The sequence below is a fragment of the Hippoglossus stenolepis genome, chromosome 3 (genome assembly GCF_022539355.2).
Source record: "Hippoglossus stenolepis isolate QCI-W04-F060 chromosome 3, HSTE1.2, whole genome shotgun sequence".
NCBI lineage: Eukaryota > Metazoa > Chordata > Actinopteri > Pleuronectiformes > Pleuronectidae > Hippoglossus > Hippoglossus stenolepis.
In genome coordinates this window covers 30,260,823-30,281,698 of record NC_061485.1, presented here as the reverse complement: position 1 = coordinate 30,281,698, position 20,876 = coordinate 30,260,823, and the positions used below count along the sequence as shown (strand labels likewise).

Below are 20,876 nucleotides of genomic sequence, written 5' to 3'. Positions count from 1 at the left end.
GGGACATTTATATATGGACAGAGAATGCCGTGATGGGAAAATCACCAACAGCTCAGATTTCGGAAATTGCTATTGTTTGGCAGTCTCCACTTTGTGGCCAGCCTCTGTCCCAGGCATTGCCATGGAGACGCAGAGCAACAGCTGGTCTGCAGTCCTACGAGTATAAGCAGGGGAGGGAGGTGGTGAGAAGATCGATATTTTGATATGGGGTAAAGCCTCTCAGTGAATTAAAAACAAACAATAACATTTTACTGTCTATTTTGAAAGGCATGTAAGGTCATTGCTCAATTTTAGGCTGTCCAAGACAAAAGATGACGCACATTAAAGAAACATGGCAATATCTTGAATATCATGCCATGGCTCCAGGAGGGTGATCCTATGTCGTAGTGAGAGAGAGGTTTAATAAAAAACAGGACAATCTCAAAATACTGCTTTGACCAATGTCGACCAACCAATCAATAGGAATGCAGCATGAAATGAGACCCTGATCAATGCAACACTGAGTGCACATTGCAGTTGATGCTAGCATCCACATACGTCAAACATACAAATCAGCCTGTACATCATTTGATATGCTTCACCATGAATAAGTGAATGATGAATTAAGTCCTGACAGGCAACAATAGGAACATGGTGTGTCACTGTAGCAGAAGACATTGTTGCACGGAAGGCTTGTAATAGCTGAATGTTCCCTGAGCTCAACCATGGAATAAGTCCTGACTTCCACCCATGATTCAACTCCAGCCCTGAATGCAGAATGTATCTGTGGAGAACAGTGGAAAACAGAGAGAGATTAATAACAAAGGAAAGTACAAATATTTATAGCGCTGCACACTTTAAAAAAAGATTACATTTCATTTAAATATCCTTTTCAATATATTATGGTAATCAATTATTTGTTAAGCCCTAAAACTTCCTCTGCCAATCTGTAGCCTCGCTGTGTGTCATATACTGGATCCAAAACTAGCCAAACAAAATTGTGGTGAACCCAATAAGATACTGAGAAACTAATAAAGCTTCTAACTGATTAATGACTTGTTTTCCCCATAAACAATAAACATACCATAAACATACCATAAATGATGGCCTACATGTGATAACATAACTGACAACTCACTATAGTTTAAATGTCTATATCTGTAGAATATTGCAAAGATATGAAAAATATATATAGCCTATATGATTTTTTTCAATTGTATGGTACAAAGGGGTAGAAGTGTGGGGCAGACATCAGGACGTGTGTGTGAATGTGTGTGTGTTTGTGTGTTTGTATGTATGTATGTATGTGTGTATGTATGTATGTATAGATTATACGTATTTCTATAGATTCAGCTCATACATACCACATGCATCTGCTGTATAGATAAATTGTAAATATTTAGCATGTGGAAGGGAACAATCCAACCTAAACCCACAGCTACCATATATCAGCCTCATGACAACCCATCAGCTGATTCATGCAGTCCAAGCTATGTGGATCATCTGATAACCCTGACAGCAGAGGAGTCTGTCTCTGTTAATGGTGGCTGAATGCATGACTTTATTCTTTTTCTCGAACGAATGGCTCCACCGCCCTGCTTTAGTCAAGCTAATCAGCCGCATCCAGCTTTTGCTTGTTTGTGTGTGTGTGTGTGTGTGTAATAAAATAATAGTTCCTCTTATCTTTTGTGCTGCTTTTGACCATGACCTAAAGGTGACGTATGACCACTGTACCTTATGTATTTATTTCTTTTGTTCTATCTTTACTGTGTGTGTGTGTGTGTGTGTGTGTGTGTGCGTGTGTACATCTGACTAATATAGAATGTGACTGATGTAGAATGTAACTGATGTAGAATGTAACTGATGTAGAATGTGACTGATGTAGAATGTAACTGATGTAGAATGTAACTGATGTAGAATGTAACTGATGTAGAATGTGACTGATGTCAAACGTGACTGATGTAGATGATATAGATTGTAACTGATGTAAAGTGACTAATATAGAATGTGACTGATGTAGAATGTAACTGATGTAGAATGTAACTGATGTAGAATGTAACTGATGTAGAATTGGACTGATATAGATTGTAACTGATGTAGAATGTAACTGATGTAGAATGTGACTGATGTAGAATTGGACTGATATAGATGTAACTGATGTAGAATGTAACTGATGTAGAATGTAACTGATGTAGAATGTGACTGATGTAGAATGTGACTGATGTAGAATTGGACTGATATAGATTGTAACTGATGTAGAATGTGACTAATATAGAATGTGACTGATGTAGAATGTAACTGATGTAGAATGTAACTGATGTAGAATGTGACTGATGTAGAATTGGACTGATATAGATTGTGACTGATGTAGAATGTGACTAATATAGAATGTAACTGATGTAGAATGTGACTGATGTAGAATGTAACTAAAGTCAAATGTGGCTGATGTAAAATGTGACTGATGCGAATATGATGTATAGATAATTAAGTAAATAGATAATTGGAATACTACAATGCAAGCTCACATGCTACATGTCAGGGACTTTAAGATATACTTAATGCTTTCTGGGTGTTGCTCTTATGATTTTCTCAAACTAGATTATTTACTTACTAATTCTGCCTCACTGATTTTACAAGGAGAAAAAAACTCCTCCTTGTAAGGGCGAATGGGTTCAGCAAGCTGATGCAGGAAATGACACAGACACAGGGGTGTGACTGTACATCTAGATCTTGCGGATAAACTACGGTTAGGGTTACTAATTCAAATAATGTTTTGAATGGGTACAAATACAATGGATAGAAGGTTTCTTCAGGTTCCTCTGAGTGATGTAATTTGTTCTGAATATTTGACACAGATATATCATTCTGCAAATTAAAGTCTTAAATAAAAATGGTCATATCAAGAAAAACAAAGGTGTGAACAATACAGATGATTATCATGTTTTTCTGGGTGATTTAAATGTTCTAACAAACCTTCCCAGTGAGTCAGCATGCACACAGTCAGGGATCTGAAACATCCAGCAGTCGTTTCATTTTATTAGTTACACTGGTGTCAAAGATCAAGGTCCATTATGGATCCTAACAGAATGAACAGAGGATACTGGACTGTTCCATGTCATTAAGGCATGACTAAAAGGTTTTGGTAAAAAGTAAAAAAAATGACTGCGTTTAGAAAAAATCTTTTCTATTACAATTAAGACCAAATAGCTTTTAAAACAATCTTATAACAAGTCAAATGAGTTAATTTAACCACACTGTCTGCTCTGGCACACAGTCAGGGGGAGTGTTAGTAGCACACGCTGTGATTCAGAACACAGCGTGTGCTTCACTTCCTGCGTGCCTCTTAGTCACAATTATGAGTGTGTGTGGTACGTGTGTTCTATGGCGTAGGCTCTGACCATTGTTCACACCAGTATTGCCAGTGTTGGAGCAACAGGAATGCTGCAGGGTTTACACAACCTTTCCCCTTTATTTGGTGACAGTTCACATGGAACCTGGTCACCTGTATGTATTTTAGCCTATACCGACTCTAACACTGCATCAAAATGACAACAAACCATTAGAATCCTGATCAATCATTCAATCAATCAAATTTTATTTGGATAGCCCATATTCACGAATCACAATTTGCCTCATAGTTCTTAACACGGTGCGACATCCTCTGCCCTTAACCCTCAACAAGAGTAAGGAAAACTATCAAAAAAAAACTATTAACAGGGGAAAAGGAACGTAGAAACCTCAGAGAGCCACATGTGAGGGATCCCTCTCCCAGGACGGACAGAAGTGCAATAGATGCCATGTGTAACCGAACATATTAACAAAATTATAACATTTACAACATTGACAGTTTACTAGAATAATGGAAAGGTGATCTTGTCTTTGTTTTGTCTTTTACTTCCCATACCATCTAAGGGGAAATATTTATACAATAATTTCCCAATTTTGGATCAATAAAGTACATCTATCCAGCTATCTATATTCGGTAAATTTAAGTTTGAATAGGTGCTATAGTTTTAGTTCTGTGAACAATTAGAGGGCTGAAAGAATGTCACTCATTGAGATAGGAACTATAGATGTATGGACCATGGCTGTAATGCGAGTAATTTATCAACAATGACAACTCTTACATGCACATGCTTCAAATTGAGTAATGCGCCTACACATATCTGGGTTAAAGTGTCTGGCTTTCTCTACTTCCTCCCCACTTCATAAATATTCAGCAGCTGTCACAGTGTGGGTGGAGAGAGTGGGTGTATAAATTGCCAGAGTGTCCAGGGAAGGTGTGTTCCTGCAGCAAACTGGAGTAGGGTATACGCCTGCCTACAACAAACAACAGACTGCATTACAGTAAGCTATTCATTTGGAAATGCTGTATGTAATGCACAGTAAAGGCTGTTGTGCTTCTGTTACTTTAGTGGCCAATTTATTATTTTTGCATTTATTATGACATGTCAATTATATTTGGTATCTTGTGCAAATCCATTTAATGCTGCTGCTTTGTTGCTGTTCAGTTAGTATGTGATGTGGTAACAACAATTTCTACTAATAAGTTCCCAGAACCAAAAGGCTTAAATTATTTATTTTTTAAGGTTTGGTAGTTTTATGTGATAAATGCATTCTGCCATTGTTTCTATGCTTTTTTTAGATGATCATTATTTGTTTTGTAAATTGTTCATAGGTCTACACACAATTTCTGACCCACTCTTATGTCTTATCTAAAGCAGTAGGAATGGAAACCATGCAGGAGCTGATCCCCTTTGCCAAAGAGATGTTGAGTCAGAAACCCGGACGGGGTCTTTTGAAGGTTTATCTGCTGGGCTCCATGTTTGCTGTACTGGGGACAATCATCGGGTTGGTTGAAACTGTGTGTCAACCCTTCTCCTCTGGTCAGTGGATGGATGCAGAAAGTGTCCTCATGTTGGCCCGGGAGCAGAGAACTCTTAAGGCGGAGACACAGAACAATGTGGGAGGCCAGGAAGGTACGGAGGAGAAGGATGAGGAGCTGGCTCATAAAAATGGGGCCACGACCCTCAGCATGACACTCTCTAAGACTCACAGACTCAGCCATCGAACCATGGCCAACCGGCTGCATGCTTCCTAAAGACAAAAGGAGTCAACACTCAGTGACTTGAGATATTTATTAGAATTCTCCTGCCACACCAACGAGCTACACACACACACACCCGCCTGCCACTCTGTGCTGCTTACGAATTGGGTTTACCAACCAGTGGTCATAGGTTAGTAATGTGTTAATAATGAATAAATAAAACACCTGTACTCCATTTAAACATTGTTTAAAGAAAAGAGGAAAATAGCCAAAACACAAAACTACTTCTTCATATTTTCGATTCAAACAATTGGACTTCAGAGTTCAAACTAATGAGTTTAGGAGAAGTAGCTGAAGGCAGCATGGGTCTGCCTGGCAGCATAAACTGCGGTATAGCACCACCTATTGTCTGGTGGATGTGTCTGCTGCTACAGCTACATACATCTTAAAAGAGGAACAATGTTGGAAATATTATGCTGTGTGAAAATACTGTAAATGTGCAACTTTCGAAGATCATTTTATTTATTTAACCTCATTTTTTTTTACTTTAAGTTTGAATGTTCAAAGATGAATGCTGTAAATGTTCAATAAATCATCTGGTGTCATTTTGTACAATCTGGTGGTATGAGATCTATCTATCTATCTATCTATCTATCTATCTATCTATCTATCTATCTATCTATCTATCTATCTATCTATCTATCTATCTATCTATCTATCTATCTATCTATCTATCTGTCTGTTTTGGTGGCTGATTACAGAGTATATAGGATCACAACACGTCTCAGCGGAGCCACTAACACATCCAGCAGCATGGCTGAGATAGCACAGTGTGACAATGGAACAATGCTGCCTGACACATGAACACACAAGAGTGAGAGGCCAATACGACCCTGAGTCAACACAGTACTCTGGTCTGAAAATAATTTGAGGGTGACCAGACTTGAAGAGGAGAACCTCACATTTGTGTTTGTTACTGTATGTTGAAAATTAAGGTTCCTTCAGGATAAAAAGGCCGAATAGCAGTTTCAGCTGTTGGGTCCTTTTTAATTTTTTAATAAACAGGTTTAAGGAGTTCAATGGGGGATTGAATACAGTGTCAGTGTTTTCTATATTTCTGTGTAGTAGTGTTTAGTGTTAATTCACACAGACTGATGCAGGTGGGTTAACACTGTTTACATCTATTTAACCTAAAAAGATGAGTAAACAGAGTTGATGTGATATTAGCTCTGCTTAAAAACATAAAAATAACATTAATGAACCAACCAAAAGGTTTCCTTCTGAGCAAATTCCTTACCCTCCAGTACCACAACATAGCAATTTAACTAAGGGGCAATAGGTTAGTTACAGAAAGTCAAATCAAAGTGAAAAAAGGGTTTGGAAAGATTCCGCTCCGTCTTTCATAGAAAAAAGGGATTTGACTTGAAAGGTTGCCAGTGGAAACCAGAAGCAACATACACAGTGTGAAGCTGTTGACTCTGTGCCAAGTCCTCCCCAGTGTCAACTGAGCAGCCTCTGAATCCGACTCGGCACAGGGCTGCAGACCAGGATTTGATTACATCCTGCTTTGAATTGTGAGCTTGGCTTTATAACAATCACATGAGGCATGAAGAGCAATATAAGTTGTATTTTGATCCAGATGAAAACATACGTGTTGCAAACTAAACTCTGTATGAGGTTTGTTTTAATCCATAGAACTTCGGTCTTAGGTCCAGTCGAGAACATTTCCCATTTAATGGAAGTCATCTTTTGTTTGGAATATTTCACTAAATGTAAGCATTGATTTGTGTCAGTGAAGTGATGGACAAAGCCCCTACAACATTAAGGCTACTTTATTTGATACTGTTTATTTTATTTCTGAAATCTCAACCAGCAGAAGAAAAAGTATGTAATTCAGAAAGAGAAGAAAACAGTGTTTCCATTGTGGAGCATTTATTAAAACTTAACATCTTAAACCACACATATTAATACCTACCCTATAAGTTATAAAGTTAAGTTTTTGTTATCTCAGTAATTATTCACACAGTTCTTCATTATTTACACTTATGCTGCAATAAGTTAAAATCCATGTCTCTGTTTTACTTGTACAGAGAGGTTCATGAATTCCATTGGAAAGTGACAAAAACTTTACTCCATTGAAACAAATCATATCATTCAACAATCTTTTCATTTAATTAAAACTAAAATGAACCTGCTTTAAAGCTGCATTAACTTAGTTTAGATCTCAGCAGCAGGGCCAGCCCTCTGTCCACACTGAATGATGATTGGTCTGCTGAAAGCATTGTGACTGATTGAAGTTCCACCATTGGTCATTGGAGTGTTGGAGATTCCCATCAGCCAGTGATGCCTATGTAGCACACTGTTTACCAATCAATCTAACAGGTGATTGGACAAACCTTAGCTGAAACCTTACAGCTGAAATTACACTACAGCTTGAACAGATGTTTATGGTGATTTTATCAGAAGTTTTTTTTGTCTGACAACAGGAACAGAAAAACATGAATGAGAACAGCTTTGGTCCACTGCTCTATTAAAGTACTATATGTATGAGCACAGAGAGGGGGGGAGAAGCACACAGGAAGAAAACATCAACCAATGATGTCATAAATATGCTTATGAGTGTAGATGGTGAACCAGTGACATTTAGTCCCTGTTTAGGCCTAGTGATCTGATCCCAAGTGGTCAGCCTTAAGTCCATGTGTGAACGCACTCAAATATTCCTTAATGTGTCTTGAGATCCAATCTCTCAGACCACATTGGGAGGTGGTCTGGGAGACATGTGGTCTCATTGTTTAACCAGTTTGAACACAAATGTGTCCTGGGCCACATATGAGGAACTTCCTGCTGAGCTGACATTCTCTGACCTAAAAGTCCACCAGAAGCGGCTAAGCTAGCAGACGTTTGCATTTCCCGACGGTCCCTGAATGCACCTCGTCAGAAGCTATCAGCGGACATTTAGGCTAAAAACAAGGTGTAAATGACCTCGTTTTGAGTCGAATATGAATGTCGGGGCTTGCGGACACTTGGATGACATCACAGGAGCAGAACAACCCCAGGTTCTTCTTCAGCTCTGTAGCCAGGCTGACACCGAGTCATAGCTCTACTGATCCATCTATTCCTCTAACTCTCAGAAGCAATGATTTCATGAACTTCTTCACAAATAAAATTGTAACCATCAGGGAAACAAATCCACCCCCTCCTCCCCATGAATAGCACAGATACGTTGTCTTGTACAGAAACCATAGAACCACCTGTAAACACCAGATATATATTTGGACCACTTTTCTTCAATTTATCTTCCTGAATTGATGTCACTGGTTTCATCATCTAAACCAACAACTTGTCTTTTAGAACCTGTCCAAACTAGACATTTGAAGGAAGTTTCAAGTTCCATATTAAATCAGATTAATATGTCTTTGTTAATCTGCTACGTACCACAAGCTTTTAAGGTAGCAGTAATTAAACCTCTGCTTAAAAGGCCCACTCTTGATCCAGAGGTTTTAGCAAATTACAGATCCATATCAAACCTGCCCTTCATTTGCATAATCCTAGAAAGAGCTGTTGCTAACCAGCTGTGTGATTACTTAGATAGTAATGGTCTGTTGGAAGACTTTCAGTCAGGATTTAGAATCCATCACAGCACAGAAACAACACTATTAAAAGTTACTAATGACCCTTTCATGGCATTAGATAATGGACTTGCCTCTATACTTGTCCTGTTGGATCTTAGTGCAGCATTTGACTCCATAGATCATAAGATTCTCTGACAGAGACTGGAACGACATGTAGGGATTGAAGGAACAGCATTGGGCTGGTTTAATTCACATTCAAGTCAGATAATTTTCAATTTGTTAATGTTAACAATGACTCCTCCATGCACAAGTTAGTCATGGAGTTCCACAAGGTTCTGTCCTTGGACCGATACTCTTCACCTTATATATGCTCCCTTTAGGCACCATAATCAGAAAGCATAACTTACACTTCCATTGTTACGCAGACACCCAGCTGTACATATATATGAAGCCTGATGAATCTAATCACTTATTTCAACTTCAGGAATGTCTCAAGAACATCAAGGCCTGGATGACCTAAAACTTCATACTTCTAAATTCAGAAAAAACTCAGGTCGTTGTAATTGGTCCTAAACATTTTAGAGAAACACTGTCTGAACAGATAGTCACCTTAGCTGGTGTTAGTTTGGCTCCTAGCTCCTGTGTGAGGAACCTTGGAGTTATGTTTGACCAGGACATGTCATTGGACCCACATATAAAACAAGTCTCTAGAAACGCTTTCTTCCACCTGCGCAATATTGTGAAAATTAGGAACATCCTGTCTCAGAAGGATGCTGAAAATCTAGTTCATGCATTTGTTACCTCCAGACTGGATTACTGTAATTCTTTATTATCAGGATGTCCCAGTAAGTCTGTGAAAAGCCTCCAGCTGGTACAAAATTCTGCAGCACGAGTGCTGACAGGAACTAGAAGGAGAGGTCATATTACTCCTGTCTTAGCTTCTCTGCATTGGCTCCCTGTAAATTTCAGAATAGAATTCAAGATCCTGCTCCTCACATATAAAGCCCTTAACAATCAAGCCCCTTCATATATCAAAGAGCTCATAACATCATATTATCCAAATAGATCACTCTGCTCCGAAAACACAGGCTCTCTTGTGGTTCCAAGAGTCTGTAAGAGCAGAATGGGAGGTAGAGCCTTCAGCTACCAGGCTCCTCTCCTGTGGAACCAGCTCCCACTCTGGGTTTGTGAGGCAGACACCGTCTCTACATTTAAGGTTAAACTTAAAACGTTCCTTTTTGATAAAGTCTATAGTTAGCGCTGGATCAGGTGAGTCCTGAACCATCCCTATATATGCTATATGCTATATGCTATACTGCTGGGGGAACTCCCATCATGCAATGAGCACTTCTCCCCTTCTTTCTGTCTCTCTGCCCCCACATTCATTTATTTACATGTCACCTACTATGTATTTTTCCTCCCATAGTCTCTCTCTCTCTTTGCAGGTATCTCCGACTCCAGAGCTGCAGGATAACAACTATTATTATTATTACTATTATTATTAACAATAATACCTAGTATTACTCAATTACTATATGAACTGTTGCTGCTGTCATTAATAATCAGTAGCATGTTTACACTGTTATTGTTTTCATTATAACTACTTAGAGCTGATACCTGATAATGCACAAGTATTCCTGGCCTCCCTCTCCTCCCCTCCCCCCTATCTCTCCCCTCTTTTCCACCCATCTCTCCTCTCCCCCCCCATTTTCCCCTGCTCACCCCAACCGGTCAAGGCAGATGGCCACCCACACTGAGTCTGGTTCTGCCAGAGGTTTCTTCCAGTTAATGAGGGAGTTTTTCCTCTCCACAGCGCTTGCTCATTGTTGGAACTGTTGGGTTTCTCTATAAAAAAAAGGTTACGGTCTTGATCTTCAATGTAAAGTGCCTTGAGATAATGTATATTACGATTTGGCGCGATACAAATTGAATTGAATTGAATGTGGAGTCATGTTGTGTTTTTTCTGTTGTTTTATTATGTCTGAAGTTTTGGTCACCAGTTACTTCAGTTGTATTGGATTCTGCTCTTACACTGTTTACCCCTGAGACTCCAGAAGTGTTTTACAGACTCAAACACTTCACCCACCCCTCTATCGGCATAATAGTGAGTAGATTTTTTAGCAAACTATCCCTTTAATATAAAATATTGATGAATACAGCCTGTGTGATATTTCCGTCAATCAAACCATGTTTGACATTTACAGATGTTGACATTTACACTGTTTATTTACAAAAATGTTATAAAATCAGCCTGTAACAGTCGAAACCATAAAAAAAACGAAATAATCATAAAATGTATGTTTAAAGTCAAATGTGAGAAAGGTTTAGTTGGAAGGGACATCCAGCTGGAGAGCTGACCTTCGCCACAGTGACGCACATGGATGTCTGAGTGTGTGAGAGTTCAGGGGATGTGTATTGTACTGTGTGTATGTTGTCTGATGGGTGTTAGGATGCAGCTGCATTCTTGTACAGTCTGAGCAGAGCGAGATAGATCATGAATTCTGCATGCTTCAGTGTGCAGCAACCTGGAAACACAAGTTTGTTTAAGCCTATGTGGCCCTGTGTCTTAAACATGCATGCAGGACACAATTCCAAATACCTAAAAAGACAGTAATTCAGGTGGTTACACAACACACAGTGCAGCAGGGGCGAGGAAAGGTTATGGAGCTACTCCAAGGATGCCACAAAGACATTTTGCCTGGTGAACACATGAACTAGTCACCCCTCACATGGACTTTTAATCTGGGTACAGTGACTAACTCTACTTTACTATTTACTGTACATGAGGTCAGGAAAACAACAGAAGAATCTGCAAGAAAGACATCAACCACATATTTTGATTTTGATTGACTTCGGGCCAAGACATATAAATTACCCATATTTTAGTATGGTGTGTTTTCATCTTGATTTCTATTTGTGTACAGTTTTATAATAAACACAAACAAGTAAATACAATAAGAGTATGTAGACACCACTCTATGTAGCCTTAATCAGAGTAAATCCAACTTGGTGGGGTATTTATGTATCAATGTCTCAATGTCCCTGTGCACAAAGGCAACACCATAATGGTTTTCCCATTTTGGCTTGGTGGAACCTGACTGGCCGGAACCCCATTCAACACATGTGGGATGAACTGGGGCGCCGACTGTGAGTCAGACTTTATCGCTCAACATTAGTGTTAGTCCTGACTAATGCTCTTTTGTCTGAATGAGAGCAAAGCCATGCAGCCAGGTCCCAACATCTGATAGAGAGCCTTCAACGATGAGTGGAGGGTATAGATCAGGAGTGTAATGTGCTGTGTCCTGGTGAGCCTCACAACCTCAAGTTAAAATATCATCTAATCACACTGGGCTGCCATCTGTACTGCCTCATATAGTGAACCGTTCAGTTTTCTATAATATTGTGAGGTCTCTATCTTACTATGTTAAGTGCCTTCAAATAATGTATGTTGTGATTGGCACTAAAAAGATAAAATAGAATTAAATTGAATTCAAGTAGGTTATTTTGAATGTTTCTTTTGAATTTGTTGTATGTTATGCACACACACTTGTCGGGAGATAATACTTATTTACCACAACGTATATCTCTTCAGCATGTTGACCGCTAGATACTGGATGACTTTGTGCTCCAGTGTCCAGACATCCCATTGGGTCGTACAGTATGACGAACAACAGCAGGCTGCTGGGAGGAGAGTTAAGTGGTTGAAGGAATTTCTCCAGCGGAGAACAGCTGTTATCACCAGGTGGTTGGTTGACTTTGTTCTGTGTCCTCAACATGTGTCCATGGCAGACCTTTGGTTAAAGCTGTACACTGGAGCTGTAGTTTCACTGTCTACCTAAATTATTACTTCTAAGACAGAACATAAAAACACATTTAGAAGAAACAAAAATATATATATATATATGTAAAACTGTACACACTAATAGCCTAATACACGCCATTGTGTGTTCTGGAGACGCTTTACTGGCTGAACTTCTCAAGCTTCATTAATCGTCTCTAAAAGGATTAGTTTACCGAAAAATAAAAAATGCACTCATTATCTACTCACCACTATGTTGAAAGAGGGGAGGATGAAGTGTTTGAGTCCAGAAAACAAGTCCAACACTTGGGCAAGAGTGTGTGCGATGTTCCTGTGTGCCTGTTCGTACGTGAACGGGCGTCTGAGGAGGCTATCAGAGGACATTTAGGCTAAAAACATGGTGTAAATGCCGCTGATTCGAGTCGGATATGAATGTCAGGGCTTTCAGACACTTGGATGACACCACACGAGCAGTATGGAGGCATGTCATGTTTTTTCTGTTGTTTTATTACGTCTGAAGAATTGGATTTGACTCCAACACTGTTTACCCTGAGACTCCAGAAGTATTTAGTGGACTCAAACACTTCACCCACCCCTCTATCGGCATAGTGCTGAGTAGATAATGAGTGAATTTAAATTTTTCGGTGGACTGTCCGTATAAACTGATGGTGCTTCCACTATAATATGTAAGAGAAAAAGTTCAACATATAAAGCCTGCTGTGAACACAAATGTTTCTCAAGTGATTCTAAGAACCCTTAATCCTTTCTTGTCAGATACATTCATACGTTCATACAATCCATAGTCACACTGTACCCTGCTCTACCTTCTTAAAACAACATAAACACAAAAGCCTCATCACCTGCATCCTCTCATTTAAAGCACACAAACCACAGGTTAACCAATACCCTTTAGCTCTGCTCTTTCCAGTGTGACACACTGGACCACATGAGTCCATTCTGCACTAAAAGGATTCTTGGTCATGTTAAACTGCTCATGTTCACCACTGATCACAGCTCAGCATTCATTGTCAGTCCTTCTGCTCTAAACAGCAGCTGTGGTAACATTTTCCTCCGCATTGTTGCCAGTGGCTGCTGTGCCAGTCGGGATCCCATTGATAGGTGTGTGTGGGGTGACTTTTGCCAGTCGGTGCTCCTTGCTGTGGATGCAGCTGCGGGCACACATCTGGCAAGAGGCGCAGGCCAAGTTGCAGCAGGGTAAAAAGCGACAGATGCTGACACGCCACAGGAACCAGCCAGGTGACCAGCAGCACCAGCACAGCACCAAGCCACCCGCCACCACAGCCAGGATGATGTAGAGGATCAACAGAGACAGGGAGGAAGGAGAGTCTGGAGATAAAAGAGATACAATACAGTTTTCTTGTAACATAGACCTACAGTGCTCAGCTGTTTTAAAAAACTAAAAACTATAGATTTATATCTTCTGCAGGAAACCATGAGCTTGGCCCTGAGTGCAACAGAGATGGTGTGAGGCAGTCTAAAAGCACTCACAAGACAACAAGACAAGCAGCCATTCACAAACACATTAATCCTCCAATTAAACTGCATGTCTTAAAGGGATAGTCCACCCAAAAATGAAAATTCACTCATTATCTACTCACCACTATGTCGATGGAGGGGTGGGTGAAGTGTTTGAGTCCACAAACACTTTTGGAGTTTCACTGGTAAACAGTGTCTCAGCCATATCCAATACAATTGAAGTAAATGGTGACTGATTCTTCAAACGTTCTCCAGAGGAGGATAACCGAGGACATTTAGGCTGAAAACCTGGTGAAAATGACCTTGTTTCGAATCCAATTTGAATGTCGGGGCTGACACCAGAGGAGCAGTATGGTTTTTTCTGTTGTTTTTTACATTTGAAGAATCAGTCGCCATTTACTTCAATTTGGCTGCAACACTGTTTACCTGTGAAACTCCAGAAGTCTTTTGTGGACTCAAACCCTACACCCACCCCTCCATTGGCATAATGGTAAGTAAATAATGAGTGCATTTTCATTTTTGGGTGAACTATCCCTTTAAGGCTGAGTAAGCAAAAGTATCTGGAGAAAATCCACAAAGACATAGGGAGAATATACAAAATCCACATAGAAAGACCCTGGCTGAACTGGGATTTGAACCATAAAATTGTGCTGTGAGGCGACAGTGCCCAGAAGGGCCAGGAGAAACTTATTCTACAACTTCAGAAATTGTGAATGAAAGCCGACAGAGCCTCTGACAATACTTCCACAATCAGTCAAATACAACTCTCTTGTTTTACCTGTTTTAAATATAGATAGAGATGCACTAGATTTGTGTATCAAATGAGTTTGGGGCCTATAGGCAAACAGCACGTAGGGGGGCATTAAAAATTGTGGTTGCTGTGGACTAACATAATCAGCCATTCTCAGGGACCCCGTCTCAGATCAGGGCCCCAGGCAATTGCCTTCTTTGCCTACCATGTTCTAATGCCTCCTTGTCTGTGTAACAGTCATTTGAGCTACTCACAGTGGAATATTTGAAGCTTATATATTGATATGCATGGAGCCCATTCACTAATTGAACCACAGTCAAACAAGTTGTTACTGAACAGTGTGTTGGTTCACCCAGGCTATGGTTCCTCACTGTGGGCAGACAAGGGTCTATTTAAATGTCTCTCAGCTAATAAACAGCTGCCACGTTGCACAGTAGACCAATGTGATCCCCCACTCTCAGTTGAACTGTCTCAACAGAAGAATGGCTGTTTTCTCAGACCAGCCGGGTCTTAAAATCCGTCAGAAGCTGACGGCCTGGCCCAGACAGTCTCTGTTTGCACCTCTGACGCTGGAAACGAGACAAATAACTCAAAAGGCTGCTCTTTGCTTTGAGAATCCTTCAACACCTATTGGTTTACTAGCTGAGATGAACAACTCAATAGCCACCTCCATCAGCTTTATACCCAGTCACCAGGCTACTTTGCATCCAAATGGGCATTTAGTTAATTTGCTGACCAACCAACTGACTGCATACAGAGTGAGTCAATCTTGTCTGGAATGGGAGATTTTCCTGCAAGGTGAATATAACAAAGATTTATTGTAATACTTTGGTCACTCACCTGTTACTGACTCATGGCTGGGAGCGCTGTCTGGCATGCCACAGTTCATATGTGTGGGAAGTGGCACTGTGGGTGGATTCCCAAAAGGTGGGGGTGGTGTGGCTATCGGTGGTGGAGGTTCAGGAGGTAATAACTGACCTGCTGATGAAGGACAGATTTGTGTCAACTGTTAAATGGTACCAAAAGTAATCATGACCACAAAAGTACTCCCTTTAATATGTTATGACACTTCAGAATCCCAGAATTTCCTCCCAACACTACTGAGATTATGAAAATTTGTTTTGAAGGATTGAGGGTGAGGTTTTGAGAGTGCTGCTTGATCAGGAGGTTTATGAATTTAGGAAGCATGTCTTTAAAAGCCAGCATTACAAGTGCCACCTCATCACCTAACTGACCTTTGCAGCCTGTGGTTAAGTTTTCCTCCAGGTCACTTCCATCCCCACAGTTGTCAATGCCTTTATCATCACACACCAGGCTGAGAGGGATACACTTGCCATTCCTACAGGTGAAGTAGGGGTCACTGCTGCACTCTGATTGGTTGAAACCTGAGGAAGAAGATGGCAATCAAGGAAACCGTGCAAAAGAGGAAGGACCTGCATGCGTTTACCTCAGATGACGGCTGGACAGCAGCACCACAATAATCCTGGTTGGGCTACACAGAGATGCTGCACAACCACGCTGTGATTATACTTTCCTGCATTGCATTGTTTGTTATTAATGAAACAAACATTTCTCAGAGACCATGTTCTAAACAGTATAAAAACAGCAGAAACATGAAAACAAGCTGCTGAGATGACACATTGAATCACTGACACTAGTATAATGTAACATTCATAAAAATAAAAAACTCTGACCTACATGGGCTGACTGGTGGCGTTGATGATGTTTCTAACAAATAGCAGATGCAAAAAAGTGGCGGTGGATCCTGATCATGGTGGTGGCTGATCGTGGTGGCAACTGACCATGGACTATGATTACTACAAGACTGCTTGATATACAATATTGTTGGATATCAATGTTGTAAATAATGTTATTTTGTCCATCCTGGGAGAGGGATCCCTCACATGGGGTTCTTATTCCCCTGTTAATAGGTTTTTTGGGTTGTTTTTCCTTACACTTGTTGAGAGTTAAGGACAAAGGATGTAATGCCTTGTTAAGCCCTATAAGAAAAATTAACATTTTGTCCTGCCTTTGCCTGCTGCACCACCCCTAACCTGAACTACACTTGGAAGCCATTTCTAGGGTTTTTCCTAAAACAAATTTTCACTGATCTTACACGTGGCTTTTCAGGAATCTTAGTGACAGAAATTGGTTGTAATGACGTGAGAGTAGCAGGCTCATTTTATACCAATATTTTTAACTATTCAACCTCTACCCTTGTATTGGTTCAGACTCATCTAAAATTTCCCAATAAACAAATTCTAAAAACAGGAGACTGGAAGGTGGACAGATGGTCTGCAGTCTGCATCTTACTTACCCAGTCTGAAGGAGGTGAAGTCTCCCACAAAATCGACTCTGGGCTGAGTCCCCCGGGTCACCAGCCTTAGGGTCAAGTAGTTTCCTGTTGACAGCACTGGCCTGGGTGGGCTCTTCCCACAAAGAGGTGGCCCGAGGGAAGGTGAACTCCTGTCCCTCCCATCATAAAACTGAACGTATGAGCCGGCGTGACACGGGTCCCCCAGGTTTTCACCAGAGGTGGGCTCCAGTCTCGGGTTGAGGGGTACAGGGTCATGAGGGGACTCTGGGAAGAGAGGGGCTGGGCTCATCGGGGCCACTCGCAGCAAACTGTAGACCAGGAAGAAACGGAAGTGGAACTGGACTTTGTCTTTAGGAGAGATGGCCTGCATGGTGAGGTGGCAGTCAGTCCCCATGGTTACAAAGTAGTACTTCTTGGATTCCTGATGCGAGTTCACGATCATGCCGTCACCTCGGATCATCTGGCCACAGAAGTCCACCACATTTACTGCAGAGGAAAACACAACTCTCAGAGAAAACAGATACATGGAGCTTTTCAACAAAGAAATGAGTCAAACTGCAAATGGACAACTGTTTATAATTGGGATTTTTTTATTCTGTTGATTGTGTAAATTGATTGGTAATAAAAACAAACGGTTTGTAAATCTAGTTATATTACTGCTGAATCTAGAGGTAATAAATCAGGGGCAAAATGAGATGAGAGGCACGTCATATACCATGACAGAGAATCTCCACGAAGCTGCGATGTGTGGACAAAGAGGGAAGCTAAATAAAAAATCCCAGTGATGTTATAGAACAAGCTGAGAGATATTTTTTGAGTGAGTTGTTTTTTTCTTTAGTACATATAGATGCACGGTAAAAACATGTACACATAAGTGTAAACCTACATCAGCCATGCCATCAGTGTTGTTGATAGCTTGAGAAGCAGCTCACTGCTCATCCTCAGGCAGGACCAGGACAGATGGGTGGGCAGATCTGTCTTCAGCAGCCCACACCCAGCCACCCACTGCCCCCTGCCTCTGGGCTGCAGGCCAAATAATGAGAAAATTTACAACCACCCCTGGAGTTTATTAGCTCTGTTACCCTGGGAGACAACTAGATCCTCCTGCACTGACCTCCAGGAATGTCCCAAAGCCTGGGAGCCCCTGTTGGTGGGAAGCAGCTTATCCCCTCTTCACCGCACAAGTAAATACAAAGCCCCAGAGACATTGTTCAAAACATGGAGGACCAGAGGACGCCAAGTCCCCGGTAAACTTTTTTTTACAGGCTGATAATTTGAGTCTTTTTAAACACTATGACTGAGTCCATTTCAGGGAGAAAATTCAGAGGGTGAGTGAGGGTCAATGTCCTGAGCGACACACTGTAGTGAGAAATGTCTCTGAGACAGTATTGTATGGAAAAGGGGAGCAACCTCACTTTCCATCCATGTGTCCTTCTAACACACCAATCACTTTACACTGAAACTGATTCAGTCTGCAAACAAAGTACATGAGTAGCACAGTGGTTAAGATGAATAAACTGATTTACACCAGGAGAGGGACTTCATCTACAAAAACCATGAACCACAGCGTTTGCAATTTCAAATCACAATATTGATATGTATCATGATAGGTATATTTACTGAATCATTTAGAAATGTTACACGGACTAATAAATCACTGTCTTGCATTTGTCCAGGGAATAAAATATTTCACATTCAAAAATGAAAAAAAAACATATAAATTCAGTTCTATCAATACAGCTAATTTATTTGCACTATTTCCCACAATGTTTAATGCAAGAGAGCTTCTCCAGTAAAAAGTATAGCTCAACATAAACAAACTACAGTGAAGATGAAGGAGCAGCTTATGGGACCAGACCACTCGCTTTGCACATATGAGCTCATTTAATACAAATGACTGTATTTTCTATAACCCTAACTTTGGGCAGAAATCCAGACATATTTTGAGTTTTCAGATGGTAAGCAGTCTACATATCATTTCTATGGTCCTTTAATATTGGACGGCACAGACAAAAGCAACATCTAAAGAGTCAAGTCCAATTACAGAATAATGTGATCATGTGTAAAATAAAGTACTCACAGGAGCAATACTTCAATAAGAGCTGATGCTACTTTTGGTCATTTGTACTACTACTATACTTGGTATCCTAATGTTTCAATATTCACTATAATGTTCAGTGTCAAAAGGGAAGAAGTTCAAGATGTATTCGTCCCTATTATGGTTTGACAAGAGGGCAATGTTCTCTGTTCTTTGTGAGTGAAGCTCTCAGTGGCAGATTGAGGTGAACACACATGAACATATAACAAATCCAGATGGAGAGACAGCAGGCAAACTTTCCGGATCCTTAACTGAAGCACCGCCACTACTCTCCGCTGCCTACCCACATGCCAGCCCCAAAAAACCAACCCAGAGAAGAATGCGCCTCTTTGGGCTCCACTCAGAGCTCCGTGCCAGGACAGGAGCGTGATGGCAGTGAGGCTCCAGTCTTACCGGTCTCGATGGCCGAGCTGTGCAGAGTCATGAAGCAGAGCAGGAGGAGCAGCCTGAACACACGCTGCCAACAATTCTCCACCTCCATCATCCAGCAGACACAGACTCACTGACGGGACATCACGGTGAACGCATCATGTCCCCCCTCAGCTCTGCTCTCCATCATCACCGCCTCTGTCCGCTGCCTCTCAGACCCGCTGGACCTCCTCCCTCTGTCCCCTCCTATCCATGACGACACCCGTCCAAGCTGCCGTCAAGCCTGCGAGGGACAAACATAAGTTTGCCCGCGTAAACGTCCACAACTCATTCATATACTTTAAATTCTAAACAGACTATCGTGCAGGGTGAAGTGAGACAACTTTGTGTTCATCCTACCTGGTTTATCTGCAATGAAGATTTTATTGTCAATGTGTTTCATAAAATGAAACCGATTTTTGCTTTATTACTGGTCACGAGTGTGCTTGACTTGTGCTGTTTTTTTCGGGAAATCGCATGTTGGCTATTTCAGCAGTCTGTTTAAGGTCCAGTGTGTAAGATTTAGGTGAAAGGGATCTATTGGAAGAAATTGAATACAAAATAATCCTAGGGATGTTTCCACTAGTGTGTTATTATCTAAATTATGTAAATGGTTCTCTTGACCCTAGAATAGGCCGTTTATATTTAAATAATTCATTCATTCATTCATTAATACATTATTTCAAACTTAGTATGTATGAATATTGCTGCCGTGACAGAGATCAGCACCCGTGACAACTATGAATGTCTCTGTCAGTCTGATATGGTTTAATACAAATCATCAAATCATCAAAATGATCTGGCAGCAATTTTGACCCACGGTTTGACCCAGTTATCTCCCTCTGCAGACGTTTATCGGAGTACATAGAAGAAGACATGTTCAATTCCCACTGACTGATACAATTTAAATAGACAACACTATTCAAATTCTAATGAAAGTGCACATGAATTCATAATTGAAAGTTTGACCAGTTGAAGTTTTTAGTTTAGCAGAAACCTATATGAATACAGAAATCAAATATCATCATGACACCATACACCTCTGCTGCACCACTAAGAAATGTTTTGTATCACGTCCGTGCACAAAACCAAGCTTTGTGTGAATCTGCTGCCCTCTTGAGGAGAGAAGCGAAGCAAACTGGTAGTGCACCTGGTAAGTTTAAGAAATGGTTACAAACATTTTGATGACCAATGAATTACATGGTCAAAATTGCAATGAAGGTATTGGTGAGGTTACTTTTAATGCCAAAGTAAAAGTGATATACATTAACATAGGTAGGTATAAAAGCTAAAGCTCCAAGTGCACCTACCTTGGCAGAATCTCACCTTGCAACCAGTGAGGATGTGTCTGAGGGTAGTTAACTATATAAACATCCTGGTACAATCCTTCAGTTATTTATTTTTTTTC

The 20,876-nt window shown here is 40.6% G+C and overlaps 2 protein-coding genes across 3 annotated transcripts; one reads left to right on the top strand and one right to left on the bottom strand.

The window, feature by feature from the left end:
- The first annotated feature begins 4,258 nt into the window (after window positions 1-4,258).
- Window positions 4,259-5,638, top strand: LOC118104963 (G0/G1 switch protein 2-like). 2 transcript variants are annotated; one of them, XM_035152287.1, is made up of 2 exons: window positions 4,259-4,326; window positions 4,701-5,638. In XM_035152287.1, the coding sequence occupies exon 2, from the start codon at window positions 4,709-4,711 to the stop codon at window positions 5,078-5,080; it is 372 nt and encodes a 123-aa protein (XP_035008178.1). In that variant the 5' UTR covers window positions 4,259-4,326; window positions 4,701-4,708; the 3' UTR covers window positions 5,081-5,638. The 2 variants fall into 2 exon arrangements, with proteins under 2 accessions (XP_035008178.1, XP_035008179.1); XM_035152288.1 differs by having other exon boundaries at window positions 4,273-4,326; window positions 4,704-5,638.
- Window positions 5,639-12,920: 7,282 nt separating this feature from the next.
- On the bottom strand, window positions 12,921-19,619 carry ldlrad2 (low density lipoprotein receptor class A domain containing 2). The gene is made up of 5 exons (XM_035150340.2): window positions 19,454-19,619; window positions 16,963-17,448; window positions 15,881-16,030; window positions 15,486-15,626; window positions 12,921-13,744 (listed from the first exon to the last, which is right to left on the bottom strand). Exons 1-5 carry the CDS (start codon window positions 19,542-19,544, stop codon window positions 13,440-13,442), a joined length of 1,173 nt encoding a protein of 390 aa, XP_035006231.1. The 5' UTR covers window positions 19,545-19,619; the 3' UTR covers window positions 12,921-13,439.
- Window positions 19,620-20,876: the final 1,257 nt, after the last annotated feature.